The 14,819-nt window shown below is 54.8% G+C and overlaps 1 protein-coding gene across 1 annotated transcript in view; it reads right to left on the reverse strand.

Moving 5' to 3' along the window:
* SPATA1 (spermatogenesis associated 1) overlaps positions 1 to 14,819 on the reverse strand; it is a 49,284-nt gene that overhangs the window by 14,958 nt on the left and 19,507 nt on the right. Inside the window, exons 10-12 of the mRNA XM_048497846.1 lie at positions 13,255 to 13,378; positions 11,080 to 11,205; positions 9,381 to 9,544 (exon numbers count right to left, since the gene is read on the reverse strand). Of these exons, the coding sequence (XP_048353803.1) occupies positions 9,381 to 9,544; positions 11,080 to 11,205; positions 13,255 to 13,378 (414 nt within the window). The remainder of the gene's footprint in view (positions 1 to 9,380; positions 9,545 to 11,079; positions 11,206 to 13,254; positions 13,379 to 14,819) is intronic.

Here is a 14,819-nt window from a genome sequence, read left to right on the forward strand (position 1 = left end):
GGGGGGGGGGGGGTGGGGGGGGGGGGGGGTGGGGGGGGGGGGGGGTGGGGGGGGGGGGGGGTGGGGGGGGGGGGGGGTGGGGGGGGGGGGGGGTGGGGGGGGGGGGGGGTGGGGGGGGGGGGGGGTGGGGGGGGGGGGGGGTGGGGGGGGGGGGGGGTGGGGGGGGGGGGGGGTGGGGGGGGGGGGGGGTGGGGGGGGGGGGGGGTGGGGGGGGGGGGGGGTGGGGGGGGGGGGGGGTGGGGGGGGGGGGGGGTGGGGGGGGGGGGGGGTGGGGGGGGGGGGGGGTGGGGGGGGGGGGGGGTGGGGGGGGGGGGGGGTGGGGGGGGGGGGGGGTGGGGGGGGGGGGGGGTGGGGGGGGGGGGGGGTGGGGGGGGGGGGGGGTGGGGGGGGGGGGGGGTGGGGGGGGGGGGGGGTGGGGGGGGGGGGGGGTGGGGGGGGGGGGGGGTGGGGGGGGGGGGGGGTGGGGGGGGGGGGGGGTGGGGGGGGGGGGGGGTGGGGGGGGGGGGGGGTGGGGGGGGGGGGGGGTGGGGGGGGGGGGGGGTGGGGGGGGGGGGGGGTGGGGGGGGGGGGGGGTGGGGGGGGGGGGGGGTGGGGGGGGGGGGGGGTGGGGGGGGGGGGGGGTGGGGGGGGGGGGGGGTGGGGGGGGGGGGGGGTGGGGGGGGGGGGGGGTGGGGGGGGGGGGGGGTGGGGGGGGGGGGGGGTGGGGGGGGGGGGGGGTGGGGGGGGGGGGGGGTGGGGGGGGGGGGGGGTGGGGGGGGGGGGGGGTGGGGGGGGGGGGGGGTGGGGGGGGGGGGGGGTGGGGGGGGGGGGGGGTGGGGGGGGGGGGGGGTGGGGGGGGGGGGGGGTGGGGGGGGGGGGGGGTGGGGGGGGGGGGGGGTGGGGGGGGGGGGGGGTGGGGGGGGGGGGGGGTGGGGGGGGGGGGGGGTGGGGGGGGGGGGGGGTGGGGGGGGGGGGGGGTGGGGGGGGGGGGGGGTGGGGGGGGGGGGGGGTGGGGGGGGGGGGGGGTGGGGGGGGGGGGGGGTGGGGGGGGGGGGGGGTGGGGGGGGGGGGGGGTGGGGGGGGGGGGGGGTGGGGGGGGGGGGGGGTGGGGGGGGGGGGGGGTGGGGGGGGGGGGGGGTGGGGGGGGGGGGGGGTGGGGGGGGGGGGGGGTGGGGGGGGGGGGGGGTGGGGGGGGGGGGGGGTGGGGGGGGGGGGGGGTGGGGGGGGGGGGGGGTGGGGGGGGGGGGGGGTGGGGGGGGGGGGGGGTGGGGGGGGGGGGGGGTGGGGGGGGGGGGGGGTGGGGGGGGGGGGGGGTGGGGGGGGGGGGGGGTGGGGGGGGGGGGGGGTGGGGGGGGGGGGGGGTGGGGGGGGGGGGGGGTGGGGGGGGGGGGGGGTGGGGGGGGGGGGGGGTGGGGGGGGGGGGGGGTGGGGGGGGGGGGGGGTGGGGGGGGGGGGGGGTGGGGGGGGGGGGGGGTGGGGGGGGGGGGGGGTGGGGGGGGGGGGGGGTGGGGGGGGGGGGGGGTGGGGGGGGGGGGGGGTGGGGGGGGGGGGGGGTGGGGGGGGGGGGGGGTGGGGGGGGGGGGGGGTGGGGGGGGGGGGGGGTGGGGGGGGGGGGGGGTGGGGGGGGGGGGGGGTGGGGGGGGGGGGGGGTGGGGGGGGGGGGGGGTGGGGGGGGGGGGGGGTGGGGGGGGGGGGGGGTGGGGGGGGGGGGGGGTGGGGGGGGGGGGGGGTGGGGGGGGGGGGGGGTGGGGGGGGGGGGGGGTGGGGGGGGGGGGGGGTGGGGGGGGGGGGGGGTGGGGGGGGGGGGGGGTGGGGGGGGGGGGGGGTGGGGGGGGGGGGGGGTGGGGGGGGGGGGGGGTGGGGGGGGGGGGGGGTGGGGGGGGGGGGGGGTGGGGGGGGGGGGGGGTGGGGGGGGGGGGGGGTGGGGGGGGGGGGGGGTGGGGGGGGGGGGGGGTGGGGGGGGGGGGGGGTGGGGGGGGGGGGGGGTGGGGGGGGGGGGGGGTGGGGGGGGGGGGGGGTGGGGGGGGGGGGGGGTGGGGGGGGGGGGGGGTGGGGGGGGGGGGGGGTGGGGGGGGGGGGGGGTGGGGGGGGGGGGGGGTGGGGGGGGGGGGGGGTGGGGGGGGGGGGGGGTGGGGGGGGGGGGGGGTGGGGGGGGGGGGGGGTGGGGGGGGGGGGGGGTGGGGGGGGGGGGGGGTGGGGGGGGGGGGGGGTGGGGGGGGGGGGGGGTGGGGGGGGGGGGGGGTGGGGGGGGGGGGGGGTGGGGGGGGGGGGGGGTGGGGGGGGGGGGGGGTGGGGGGGGGGGGGGGTGGGGGGGGGGGGGGGTGGGGGGGGGGGGGGGTGGGGGGGGGGGGGGGTGGGGGGGGGGGGGGGTGGGGGGGGGGGGGGGTGGGGGGGGGGGGGGGTGGGGGGGGGGGGGACACCAGATGTTATCTCCGCGTCTCGTCTCGTTCTTACGCTGACCGCGTGGGTCGACTACAAGCTGGTGCCGAAACCCGGGAATCCTCGAACCTCCACCCTGCTCACCGTCGCCTGGGGAAGGGCCGCGATACCGAAGTCCGCTGGATCGGCGCATCCAGGGACCACCGTTTCGGTATCGCCTGTCCTCTGGATCGGCGCATCCAGAGACACGCGTCCTAGGACACTCTCTCGTCCGACGGAACACCGGTGAGTATGGGAGCTTGCAAAAGCAGGGCTTATGACAAGCACGTTGACGAACTGAAAGCGTTAACGAAATGCGGCAGGGTCCCCGTAAAGAGAAGGGAGCTGCGCAAATTGGTTGAGGAGATTGAAGCTCAGTGTCCATGGTACCCAGAGGGGGGGACATTGAATCTTAAGGACTGGGAAAACATCGGGCGCACTCTTCACACAGAGCCTCGCGCGCCGATGTCGCTGCTACTGACGTGGAGACAATGTTTTGTCGCCATCAGCCTGCAGACCTATGGCTCCCTTGCTGTAGGCCGCCCTCCTTTCGATCTTTCACCTTCAATTTCAACCCCGGAATTTTCTCTATCCACTAAATTGGACGCCTGTCCTCCTTCTGCCCCCCTCACTCCTTCACCCAATTCAAACTCTCCCGCGGCTCAGCCGCCCCCTCCCCTTGCTCCGCCTTCATTTTCCGAAGCCACTGCACCTCCGTCAGCGCCACATAATGGCGCGGGTTTCAAAACTCTCGCAGAACGTATTAGCCACGATCTGCAGAAGAAAGAAACCCTGACGGAAGACGATGCCGAGATTCTTGCATTGTGCCCCGTCCACTTCACAGATACTGAGGGGGAGGGTGGCGTCATTCGACGGGTTGTCGAGTACCGCCCCTTAAGCTATAACATCCTCACTGAGCTCCGCAAAGCGATGCGGGACGTAGGAGTCACTAGCCCCTACGTGAGAGGCATGCTGGAGGCTATCGCAAGGAACCACCTAATGGTTCCAGACGACTGGAAGACCACCTTTCGCATGCTCCTGAGCCCTGCACAATTTGTGATCTGGGAAAGCGAGTTCCGCCAGCAGTGCATCAGCAGGGGAGCCGCCTCCGGCGGCGCCTACACAGCCGCTCAGCTTTACGGTTTCGATGCTTTCGCCAACCCCAACGATCAGATTGTCCTGCCTGAGGCCACCCTTACGGTCGCCTCTGAGTGCGCCTATAAGGCATTTATCAAAGTCCCCAATGCCGGCCAGCCAACCCAGAGTTTCTCCACCATCCAGCAAAAACCCCAAGAGCCCTATGCCGAGTTTGTGAACAGGCTCCAGGAGGCCCTCAAGAGGCAGGTTGACAACGAGGAGGCCCAGGGCGAACTCCTTAAGCGCCTTGCCAAGGAGAACGCCTCCGCTGAGTGCCGCAAAGCGATCACAGGCCTAGGAAGGAACCCCGAGCTGGCCGACATGCTCAAAGCTTGCCAGGATATCGGGTCTTTCGCCCATCAAGCCAGCCTTCTAGTCGCCGCCCTCTCCGCTGCCATGAGGCAGCCCCGAGACGAGTGTTTCAATTGCGGCAAGCCAGGACATTTCCGGAGGAATTGTAGGCTGCCCGGCGGGGGGGCCTACAACCCTGACGGAGGAGGGTCTCTCCCCAGAGGGCGAAGACCCCCAGGAAAGTCTAGGGCCGGGCGCTCCCAATGCCCGCTGGGGAGGCCCGCGCCCGGGCATCTCCCCAGCCCGGAACCAAGATCCGCACCTCAAACCCTTCCCCCGGAGCTCCCCCATGAGATCTTCGCTGCTCCAGCTCAGTATAGTGATCCCATCCCCACGGAGACCATTAGGCTGGTCTTGCCAAAAGCTTCCGCCGCTGAACAGGGGTTGTTCATCATCCCAGGGGTCATCGACCCCATGCACCAGGGAGCCATCCACATCCAAGTATGGACAAACATCCCGCAGAAACTGCCAAGTTCACCTGAACACCCTGCCTCTATGCTCTCACTTGAGTCTAATCTAAGTTCAGCTAATCTAAATCTCGTTGCTCGCTCCCCCTCTACGTCTATACTTCCTGCTCTGCTAGCCCCTTCTACTTCCAAAGTCACCATGCCTCCGCCAGTGCCCCAGAGTGGCACGCATTTCAAAATCTCTGCAGAGTCCACAGTCACTGAATTGCAACAGAAAGAAATGCTGACGGAAGAGGACTGCCGTTTTGAACCCTCCTCAGAATGCCCCATAGCCAATCCACAGGACAATGAGGCATGGAAAAGGGAAGATGCTCACACAATGGCCTTAAGCCAAAAGTCCTTCGTGAAGAAGAAGCCCCCTTGGCCCTCTCCAGCTGTAAGGTTCAAACCAAATCTCATAGCCTCTGCGCCTGTGCAAAGCCCTAAGCTCAAAGCTCCCAGTGGCAGCAAAATCGTCAGTACCTCAGAGAGAGCAAGATCTCAAATCAGAGTTGTAATCCTCCTTGTTACTTTATATGTGCTCTGTATGCCTATGTATGTTCTGTATGTCTTGCCCCCTTTCAAGAGACCCCTAAAGTTTTCCCCTCATAGGGGGGATTTTTCCATTGCTTCCAAGCTATGCTCTTGTGCTTCAATTAAAGTTTTTCTCCTTCTGATTATGTGTGCTAATGCCTTGAAAGGCTTCGCCCATTACAGCATCCGCCTTAAACGGGACACAGCTCGTGCGTGCTCCCCAGGATACCGATGGGACCTGCTTCAAGCCGCCTCCATCTTAGTTTAAACCTTCAAAACTTTTCTTCAAACCTCTCCTTGAGAACCTTTTCCTTCGTCCATCTGAGCCTACACTGCCACATTGGCGTGGCGCAAGTTTACATATGAAGCCAAAATCATTTTCATGCTCCCACATTCTCTGCTGAGCGCTCCCTGGCTAGTCACAGTGCCAAGGGGGGGTCTCTCAGCCACACCTATCTTACACAGCCTCCGCTGTGAAGGTAGGAAACGAGCTCAAACCGGCCAAAGTCCCCTTACGGGAGGGGAAGGTAGAGCTGACTTCCAAACCCTTCCCCCCCCGCCTTCCTTTCTGCACACCCTCCCTCTTTCTAATGGGCTGACGCACCCCACCTCTAGATCTAGGATCTGATAAAGGGTTTTTTGCAAACCCCTCTCAATTTGCTCCTGTGATCAAACCTCAAGCCCAGGAACTGTTTTCTTTGCATCTTCTCTGTATCTTTCCTATAGATGCTATATTACGATATGACTATAATTGTGAATTGTTCAAGTTACTTTGCAAAAAACCCACACCTTAGACGGTGATTGGGATCGTTTTACAAACAAACATCCGACCTGGATATGACCTCTCCCTTCTCCTAAGCCTTCGGGCAATTCCCTGCCTTGTATCTCTTAACGCCTTGAATGTTGCAAGTGATCGTTGTCGGAATGGGCCAACTGCGCCTAACGAAAGCTTGGCCAAAACAAACGAAAAAAAGGGGAGTAGTTCCCCCCCCCTATTGACCCAATCAAGGTCTCATCCAGCAGACCATATCCAAAGTACTCTTCTCTATTCTCTATCAAAAAATTGCCCGCCCCCCCACTCAGGGCTCGAGCCTTCCACTGTCATCTATAAGGACTAACTCAGCCAGCACGCAAAACCCCTAGGGGAAAAGCGTTGCTTGTCTTTTCTCTTCCATACAGGAGTCCAGCTCGCCATGCCAGACCAGCCCCATCCCGGAGATGGAGCGGGGCCTCCCTGGAGGATCCGACCCCGCCGCCCTGTCGAGAGGGCCCGATTGCCCCCCAGCCTGGGCCGAGATGGGAGGGATCTCTCTGGAGCCGGCACACCCATTCTTCCACAAGGATCACAGCCCCCGCTGGGGCCACCCCCCTGGGGGGAACGGCAGCCTGGGCCAGCTGTGGCTCAGAGGTTGATGCCGCGTGTTGCTGCTCCTCATCTACAATCGCTATTCTCTCTCCCTCTCTGCCGCCCCCTGGCTGAGGCTTGGAGTTGCAGCCAGGGACATTCCTGATAGATTAACCCTTGGAACTCTCCGCTGTTCTCAGCCGCTTGAATATTGTTGGAACACGCCTTCTCTCACAACCTTGCTCGTGAGAATCACTGAACCTGCAATGCTAAAGACTATCAGTAGCTCTCCCTACGTTCTTGAGAAATCCATGGACTCTAACGCCATCGCTCTGTAGCTTTGGTAGTCAAACAGCAAGAGCCATGCATTGGACAATTATGCAACCACGGGTTGCCTTCCTTCCGTACATCATCCAGCCTATGTATCGTTTAGCCATGTTTTATTGTTTGAATTTATTGCATGCCCTAATTTTTGAAGTTATGTTATTTGTTATTGCTGCATTTCCGCCTGTCTGTCTGCCGGGACTCTCTGCTACCCCAAGCTCCACCCCAGGAGCCCGGCCGCCGCCGCCGCCGCTCCGCTCTGCCTTTCGATCCCTCCTGTCGAAACGACGCGGTCGCCCTCTCCAAGGCGGAGCCTGTCTCCCTCGCAACTTCCCTTGTGGGAGCCCCCGGACTTGTTTCCTGTAACACCAAGACTATTGGCCGGCTGGCCTGTGCCCTTGCGAAGCCCATCAATTCTACCTCCATTGCTCTGGACGCTCTGGCCTCCGAGCAGCAGGAACTTCGTCAAGCGACCCTAGACAATCGTGCCGCTATTGATTACTTATTGTTATTACATCACCAAGGTTGTGAGAATGTACATAATATGTGTTGTTTTAATCTTTCTGATAATTTCCAATTGATTCATATGAAAGTACGTGAGCTGCAAGAAGTTGTATCTAATCTGAAGTATGATGTTTTGCCCCATTGGTGGTCAGCCCCTCTGGAGCTGGCTGCCGGGAGGATGGTTGAGTGTTATTGTACAGCTCTGCATTGGTTTAATTGTGTGCCTCGTTATCGGATCTTGTTTCGTTCAATGTGTGTCTAATATTGCCTGTAACGTGTGCAAGAAGCCCCTCGAATTTCCCTTACCCCGCAGCCAAGTTCTAATGTTACACAAGCAGCTTGGTCAGCTTGACCAGATGGCGGAGGAGACAAGCGTCCCTTTAAATCGCCCCTTAGCATTTCGGTCCCCCTTTTTCTAAAATGTAAAAAAGGAGGAGATGTAGTGATGCACTGCTGACCCAGCAGCACCGTGGTAGAACGTTGGGACGCCAATGGACCTACGGCCTTGCTGGTCGCACCGCACCCCCACTCCTCATCCCCCTATGAGTCACGGGTCATGAACTGTCTGGCTCAGTCACCGGGCGCAGGGACAATGGTCTTGCCCCCAGGTGAGGATTAGGCTCAGACGCTTACGCTCCTCTCCGCACGTAGCCAGGTGAGATCATGCATCACATGATGATCTCCAGGTCTCCCGGTCTCCCGCTCATCTCCCTACCCACCTCCTTTACACGCCCACAATGAAACCCTAATAAAAGGTGCGAGAGACCAGCACAGGGCAGAGTTGTCAGGATCATGAAAACCCGCGCTTCCTGTTGCTGATGCTCTCCGCCAGATGAAACCTCCTCCGCGTCTCGCCTATTCCTTAGCGACGACCCTGCGGGGTTGACTACAGCTACGAGGATGCTGGCATGTCTAGCTTGGTCTTTAGATGTTACTATTGCTGATGCTCCAACTGCTGTGTTTTTGAAGTTTTCTACCCTGAACACGCCTGATCTCGTCGTATGATAGTTACCTGGGAAATACCACCCTCCCCAGCAATCAAAGCCATGTAACATGATTTTCTATTTAGGGGCAGGCTTCGAATCAAACCAGCTGGAGAGTTTATAGCTCTCAGTTCTTCCTGATATTAATGGACATAGGTATCTTCTTCCCATTGTGCAGGCCTAAGAATAATTTCCTGGGAGTAAACCACTTTGAGTAAAATGGAACTGACTTCTGAGTAGAGCTGGTTAGGATGGCTCTCCCAGTACTTAAATATAAATAAGTGTTTTAAAGGACTGAAGCCTTTGTTTCATTCTTTCCTCCACCATTATTTGGAATGCCCTTTCTATATGATAATAATGAGTTTGTTAAGGCTGCAATTCAGAAACCACTGATTCTAGAAAAGTCCAACTGATTTAGTAAAACTACTCTGGAATAACGAATAACAAAGTAGTAAACAAACATAACAGATACCATTTCATATGTGTGTGTGTATGAATGTAGGTATTTATGTATCAGCCAATCACTGACATTGTAGGTACTTTATTTCATTATAGCGTAATACCATATGTGTGACCTTACATTGATTTTTATTCTACAGTATACCATATTGTGGTAAAACATAACTTTATGTTAGCTGCACTTCAAGGTCAGATCAACAAGCGCAGTACATTTTATCACATTTCATCTTCATTTATATTCTTTTTTATTGTGCCCTGTTAACGTTTCTTGTCATTTTAGCATCTGCTTCATAGCTAATGATCCCTTCTCATTCAGGTTTTTTGCTGAACACATTACCAATAAAGGAAGTTACTTCCACCTAAGTGTATATTTAAACCTCCAAGATGAAAGTTATGAATGGACCTTTTGACATATATAAAAGGAATACAGAAGATTAACTGTCTATTGTGATTTTTCCAGATTAATGCTCTCATTCAGGGACTTGAACCTTTTAAATATAACCATTCCTTCAAAAATACCAGCTCAAGAAAAACAAGAAAAACTGTAATAATGGAGAAGATTTTGAATATATATGGAGGCTCTCTCTTATGCTTGTACTTTAAAACGTAAAACATGCTTATTTGGATATACCATAGGAAGATTTCATAGAGGAGTTTTGCATGGTGGCAGAAGCCTCCGGAGCAACAAAGGGGCATGTCCAAAGAACCTCAACCTTTGAGGTTCAGGAAATTCATCAATCAAAGCCATTGCTGTGGGGCAGCTCAGGGCAGAAACATGGCAGCCACACTGCAGCACGGGGGGGGGGGGGGGGGCTGTGCAAACTCCTGATTGCATTGGGCCATTTCAGCGTGCAATATCGGCCATAGGTAAAGAAACTAAAATGGAACAAGCAAAAGTACCTTTGTTAAATCATTCCCTCTCTTCCGGACATGCCTAGCTTGTAGCTTTACCAATACTTTCTGGTAACGAAGCTCCAAATTTTCCCGCAGTTTGTTTAAATCTTCCTCCAAGGAAGCTGTGACTTTCTTGGTTTCAAAATACTTTTTCTTCCATAAGTTACGGGCTGTGAAACAACCCATATTAATACACCAAGAATAAAAGTAATAACAAATATTTTTCTGTATTTTACATGTCTGAAATATTAAATTCCATATATAAATATCAATCACTATGCAGCCACTATCAAGGCTTTCATAATAAAATTTACTCATTGATCACTAGCATATGCAAGCTCCAGGGGATATGGCTTCTGGCAGGTGTAAGACTTCCTCCCCAACCCCTCTCCAAAGCTCAAATGCAAGCCAGAGCAATGTGGGGGAAGGGTGGAGAAATGTGAGGAAGACACCAAGTAGACTTGTAAACGAGGCTCAAGCTAGAGTAAATTCAGGTGGACTTCTGAAGTAGGGTATACGCGTAATTCCTACCTTAACCCCCAACATTAACACTTAGGTAGCATCTCCATCCTCCTGAGGCTATGTGATTTCTTCTGATTGAAAGAAACAAAATTACTCCCCACTTCCCCTCTTTGTGCTCTTCCCTTCCACCAAAGAGGAGAGGTATCTTGACAAAGTGTAACTGCTTGATTTAAAAAATCATGGAGAGTCCTGAAAGCAACAAGAAGGGGAGTTCAGAGTAGGATGATACACCAGTGCAAGGATTATGAGTTCTTCCCCAGTCCCAGAAAAGTTTATTCCCAGGGCTGAGTGACTTGTGTAAACCAATAGTCAGCTGTAGTGAGGAGGGGGAAGGGGTTGAAATTGTTCCTTTATCTCTTCCTTAAGCATCTCTTAGGCCCCTTCCTCACATGCAGAACAATGTACTTTTAATGCACTTTTGCAGATGGATTTGACTGTGCAGAATAGCAAAATCCACTTGCAAATGATTGTGAAAGGGGACTGAAAGTACATTGCCTTCTGAGGGTGGGAACCACCAGGGTGAATCCTCTCCAAGAACCACACTGGACACTTAGCTGGGATAAACATTTGGCCATAGCCTGTATGGACTTCGCTCCGCTGAAGGGCTCTGCCGGGCAGACGCTCCTGGCAAGAGGTGATCCCCATTTTGCCGGTTCGGCAGGGCGGTTGCCTCTTGCCGCCATCGGCACTTCCAGATCATTACCCATGTGCCACCGCCAAACGGCTATGACAGAAAAATGCAACAACTGGATAAATCCAGGGAGAGGTGGGTGGGCAAATCGCTGGCTGGCCAAAGCACATGGCCAGAACAAAGGAGGGCTTCCCCTTTAAAGGGTCAATCTGCCCTCCCCCTTGGTGACGTCAGCCCTTGCCCAACATGGCCCGGGCTTCACTTCCGCCCTCAGTTAGGCGGAAGCGGTCACCTTGGCTCCACCCATCCCACCCCCAGAGGCAACGGCAGCCGGTGGGTGATTCACAGCTGTCTTTATTCTGCATGTGCAAAAGGGGCCTTAGATCTCTATAAACCGTTTTCAGAGATCCATGCCTTTATATTTATCTGGGTCTAGAAGCTTTATTGATATCATATTGTACATCTTTTTCCTCTATTTCAAGCCTTTTCTATAGTTATTTTGTAGTTCATTTATAAATATATAAATAACAATTAAAATCAGTATCAGCATACCATGATATCTCCTTCGTTTGTTCTGCTCAAGCAAGCTTTTCACTTTTTTACCCAGCTCTTCTCTAGTCTTCTCCAGATGCTTTCTTTCTGCCTTTATGTACTGCAACTGTCTACTCAGCTCATTTCCTGATGAAAAGAAATCCAACATGCAGCCAATTTGTGAAGATTAAAGGTGGAAACAACCTACCATAAGCAATTCTAAGTGTGCAGTGCTTTTAAGAAGGAAAGCCGGGGGTGGGGGGATCTGTAACATTGCTGTTGGCCAATTCCTGGGGGATTTAGAGCAAAGGGGTTGCTCTAAATCCCCACCCACCCAAAGAAATTTAAGGAACATTCACATGTTTAAAGGAGGGGAAGGGGGTATTGACAGAGTGATCTGGTTTGGAGTATTTGATCCCTGCACCTGGCTCACATCCAGTGGTGGGATTCAGCAGGTTTGCACAACTTCAGCAGAACCAATTGTTAAAATGGTGCTAGTAAACAACCAGTTGTTAAATTATTTGAATCCCACCACCGGAACCGGTTGTTAAATTATTTGAATCCCACCACTGTGTCACATCCCTCATGGATACCCTGTCTATTCATATAGCAAATGCTAGGCATTGTAGGGAAGAAGTGGTGCTGACACACAAAATCACACATCATAGAATATCTTCTTTGGTATTTCATTCATCATTTCAATTTGTATTAAAGCTCCAGTGCCACTTTAAATATTTCTCACTAACATTGTTAGAAATGGAACAAGAAGGAGTCTGCAAGGACTTGTGAAGGGCATCTCTCTTGCTCTCCTCCTATGGCTTTGCTTTACAGAAACGAAGGCTTAGAAGGCTCAGCAAGACTGTTGTGGCTGCCTAGCCAAATGGCTACTTCTCAGTGAATACTATTTCCTTAAAGCTACAGATGCTGTTTCAATTATTTGGGAGAATTTTAATCCCCCACTTGTACTTTTAAAAAAGGATTTCAGTTCTGCAAACTTGGTAGTTCCTTTGGGTTTGTATGGAAATCTGACCTTTGCTTCATTTCACAGATCTATCAATCCAAACTCTAAAGTCAGTTCAGAATTATAGATATGAGTCATTTTCAAATGATGTGTAAAATCAATAAAATATCCATTCAGAACAGCTCCAACTTACTAAACCTAATATATAAGGTGTAGTTAGCAGAGGCATACCTAGGGAAAATGGAGCCCGGGATAAAATCTGAGTTTTCTGCCCCTCCACCCCGTCCCTGGCTCCATTTCTCCTAGATATGGAGGGAGGGAGAGATTGAGCTGTCTGCCAATCTCATGAAGGAGCGCCAAGTTGGCGATGGCACCCAGGTCTACTGGCCGAACCACCGACGGCACCCAGGTCTACTGCCCAGACCCCAGGCCCAGTGCACCCTCCCCCACATGATTAGATGGTGTGCACCCAGGGACATGTGATACCCCATGTTCCCGTGGTCGGTACGCCCTTGGTAGTTAGAGATATAGTGGAACAGATTATCTCTGCAATTGCAGAGGAATTAGTCCCATTTTCACTCACTCATTCAGGATACAGTTAGCTAAAGAAAAGGCAGGCCCTTACTCTTATTGGGTTTAATTTTTGGAAACTGCTGTTAGTTATAAATGGCGAATTAAAGGCTCATAATCATGAGTATTTCTCAGAAGACATGTTGAAGCAATGCACAGTTTGGGTCATTGCCTTTAAGCAAATTTACTAGATAGGTGAAGTAGCAAAAGCCCTGTACCCTCACTGCTGCAAGCTTATGCCACTTAAAAAAATAAGTTGCTATTAAACTTAGAATTAAAATAATCACAATTACAGTTAATAACAGTTGGTCTAGTCAATTATACATAAAAAAATATAATTGGCTTCCATCTCATTAGCAGAATGTTCTTTATCCTTAATTACATTTTGTAACAAAAAAGGTTATTATAATAAAGAGAAATCAAAATTTTATGCTATTAAGCTAACTTCCTTATAAAATCTTATATAACCAAAACTCTTTAATATTCCACTTATTTATTTATTTATTTATTTATTGTTTGGACTTTTATACCGCCCCATCCCCGAAGGGGAAACTTAACATTTCATTTTAATGTCAAAGTATTTAAGCCATGTTGTCAAGTCAAAGTTCAACTACTTTTACTTAAAATATTCATTTCCATATGATATCTTGGAAGGATTCACTTACCCTCTGTTGAAAATACCCTGTTGGGAATTTGAGGTCTATTTATGCACAGAGCTAGCAGAGGCGGAGTAGGAGGTGAAAGATACTGGCTTGGATGTGTAAAGTTATTTATGTTATTCTTGTCAGACTAGAACCAAATGAAAAGTTATATCATGTTATTCCTATAATTCATGAAATAGAAGATAATAGCCAAATCCAAATGAAAGGGTAGCTCTGGCTTTACTTTTCATCTAACACTGAAACATTCTATCTATTGAAAATCCTTTGACAAAGATCCCTGCAAATCTGCCACAGCACCTCTGCAGAGGATTTTGTGGCACAGTCAAGGGCACACACTGTTCTTGTAAGTTTCTGGCTAGGCAAGCTGGATTATACCATTGATCTCTGTGGCTGAAGGTACGCCCTAGAATACATCAATGCTTCCCTGTGACTGCACATTAAGAGTAACAATGAGTATTTGTAGGAAAGAAAGCTGCATTTTGTTCCATTATTGATTCTTTCATCTTAGAATTCTCAATATGATTCCAAGGAATCCCAGAACACACACTTTGGGTTTAATTTTCAATGTGTCAGCACTTGCCAGTAAAGCAGGTGTGTATCTAGGATAGGATAGGCTGGGCTCAAACTCCACTTGGCTTGTGCTTGGGCTGGTCCTTTGTGATGCAGAAAGACTTGTGCAGGCAGTGGGTGACATTGGGCAGATGGCAGTGGTGGCTCTGGGGGGCCGCAAAAGAGCAGCAGGCCAGCACCAGCGCCCAGCAGTGCCACCTCCGCTGCCAGCCAAGTGCTGCCCTGCTCCTGTGGCCCCGTGCTCTGTAGTGCTTATTGAAGGAGTCACCTGACATCAGCCAAACTGGAGTTGCCCCTCCTGATTGGCAGGGCTACTCTCCCAGGCCTGGCCACTCATGGGCTACCTGACAGGAGCTGCACCGAGCCAGCTTTGGGGCTTCAGGGAACCAGGGGCAGAGACAAACAAAGCTGTGGGAGGAAGGCTGAAATGTTATGCTCGGGGGGGGGGGGGCATTTTCATGCTGTCTGGGAGGGTGCCATTTTTTGCTCTTGGGGGAACGCACTTTCATTGTATGTCCTCAGCACCATTTTCATAAGATCATGCAAAAGTGGTGCTTCTGACCAAGAGCAAACCCTGACATTTACTCCTCGCAGTTGTCATCATCAAATCATTTCCTCCATTTCATTCATTGAAGCTGATGTTTTTGCAAAGGAATAAAATGCTTTGCAAAACTCACCACTTCACCAGGTTGAGTCTCCCTCACTCTTCAGTAAATTTATTTGGTCCTGTGTAAATGCAGTATCATTAGCATATGTGCTGTTTCTGTTGCATGGTAGAAACATTGATTTCATGATGCAGTGTCTGGGTCAAAACTGCAGAATAATCACGCTCACGTGAAACCAGCTCCTCCCATGCAAACCTAGCTGACTACTACAGTCGTCTTCCTGGGCTCTGCTTTGTGTTTCCCCCCATTTTGTGATTAGGTGGGCAGCATACCCAGAAAGGACCTTTTTCATTGTGACACCAAATCTAGAATTTCCTTCCTTGGGATATTTAT

This window comes from Sphaerodactylus townsendi, linkage group LG05, assembly GCF_021028975.2.
Source record: "Sphaerodactylus townsendi isolate TG3544 linkage group LG05, MPM_Stown_v2.3, whole genome shotgun sequence".
Taxonomy (NCBI): Eukaryota; Metazoa; Chordata; class Lepidosauria; order Squamata; family Sphaerodactylidae; genus Sphaerodactylus; species Sphaerodactylus townsendi.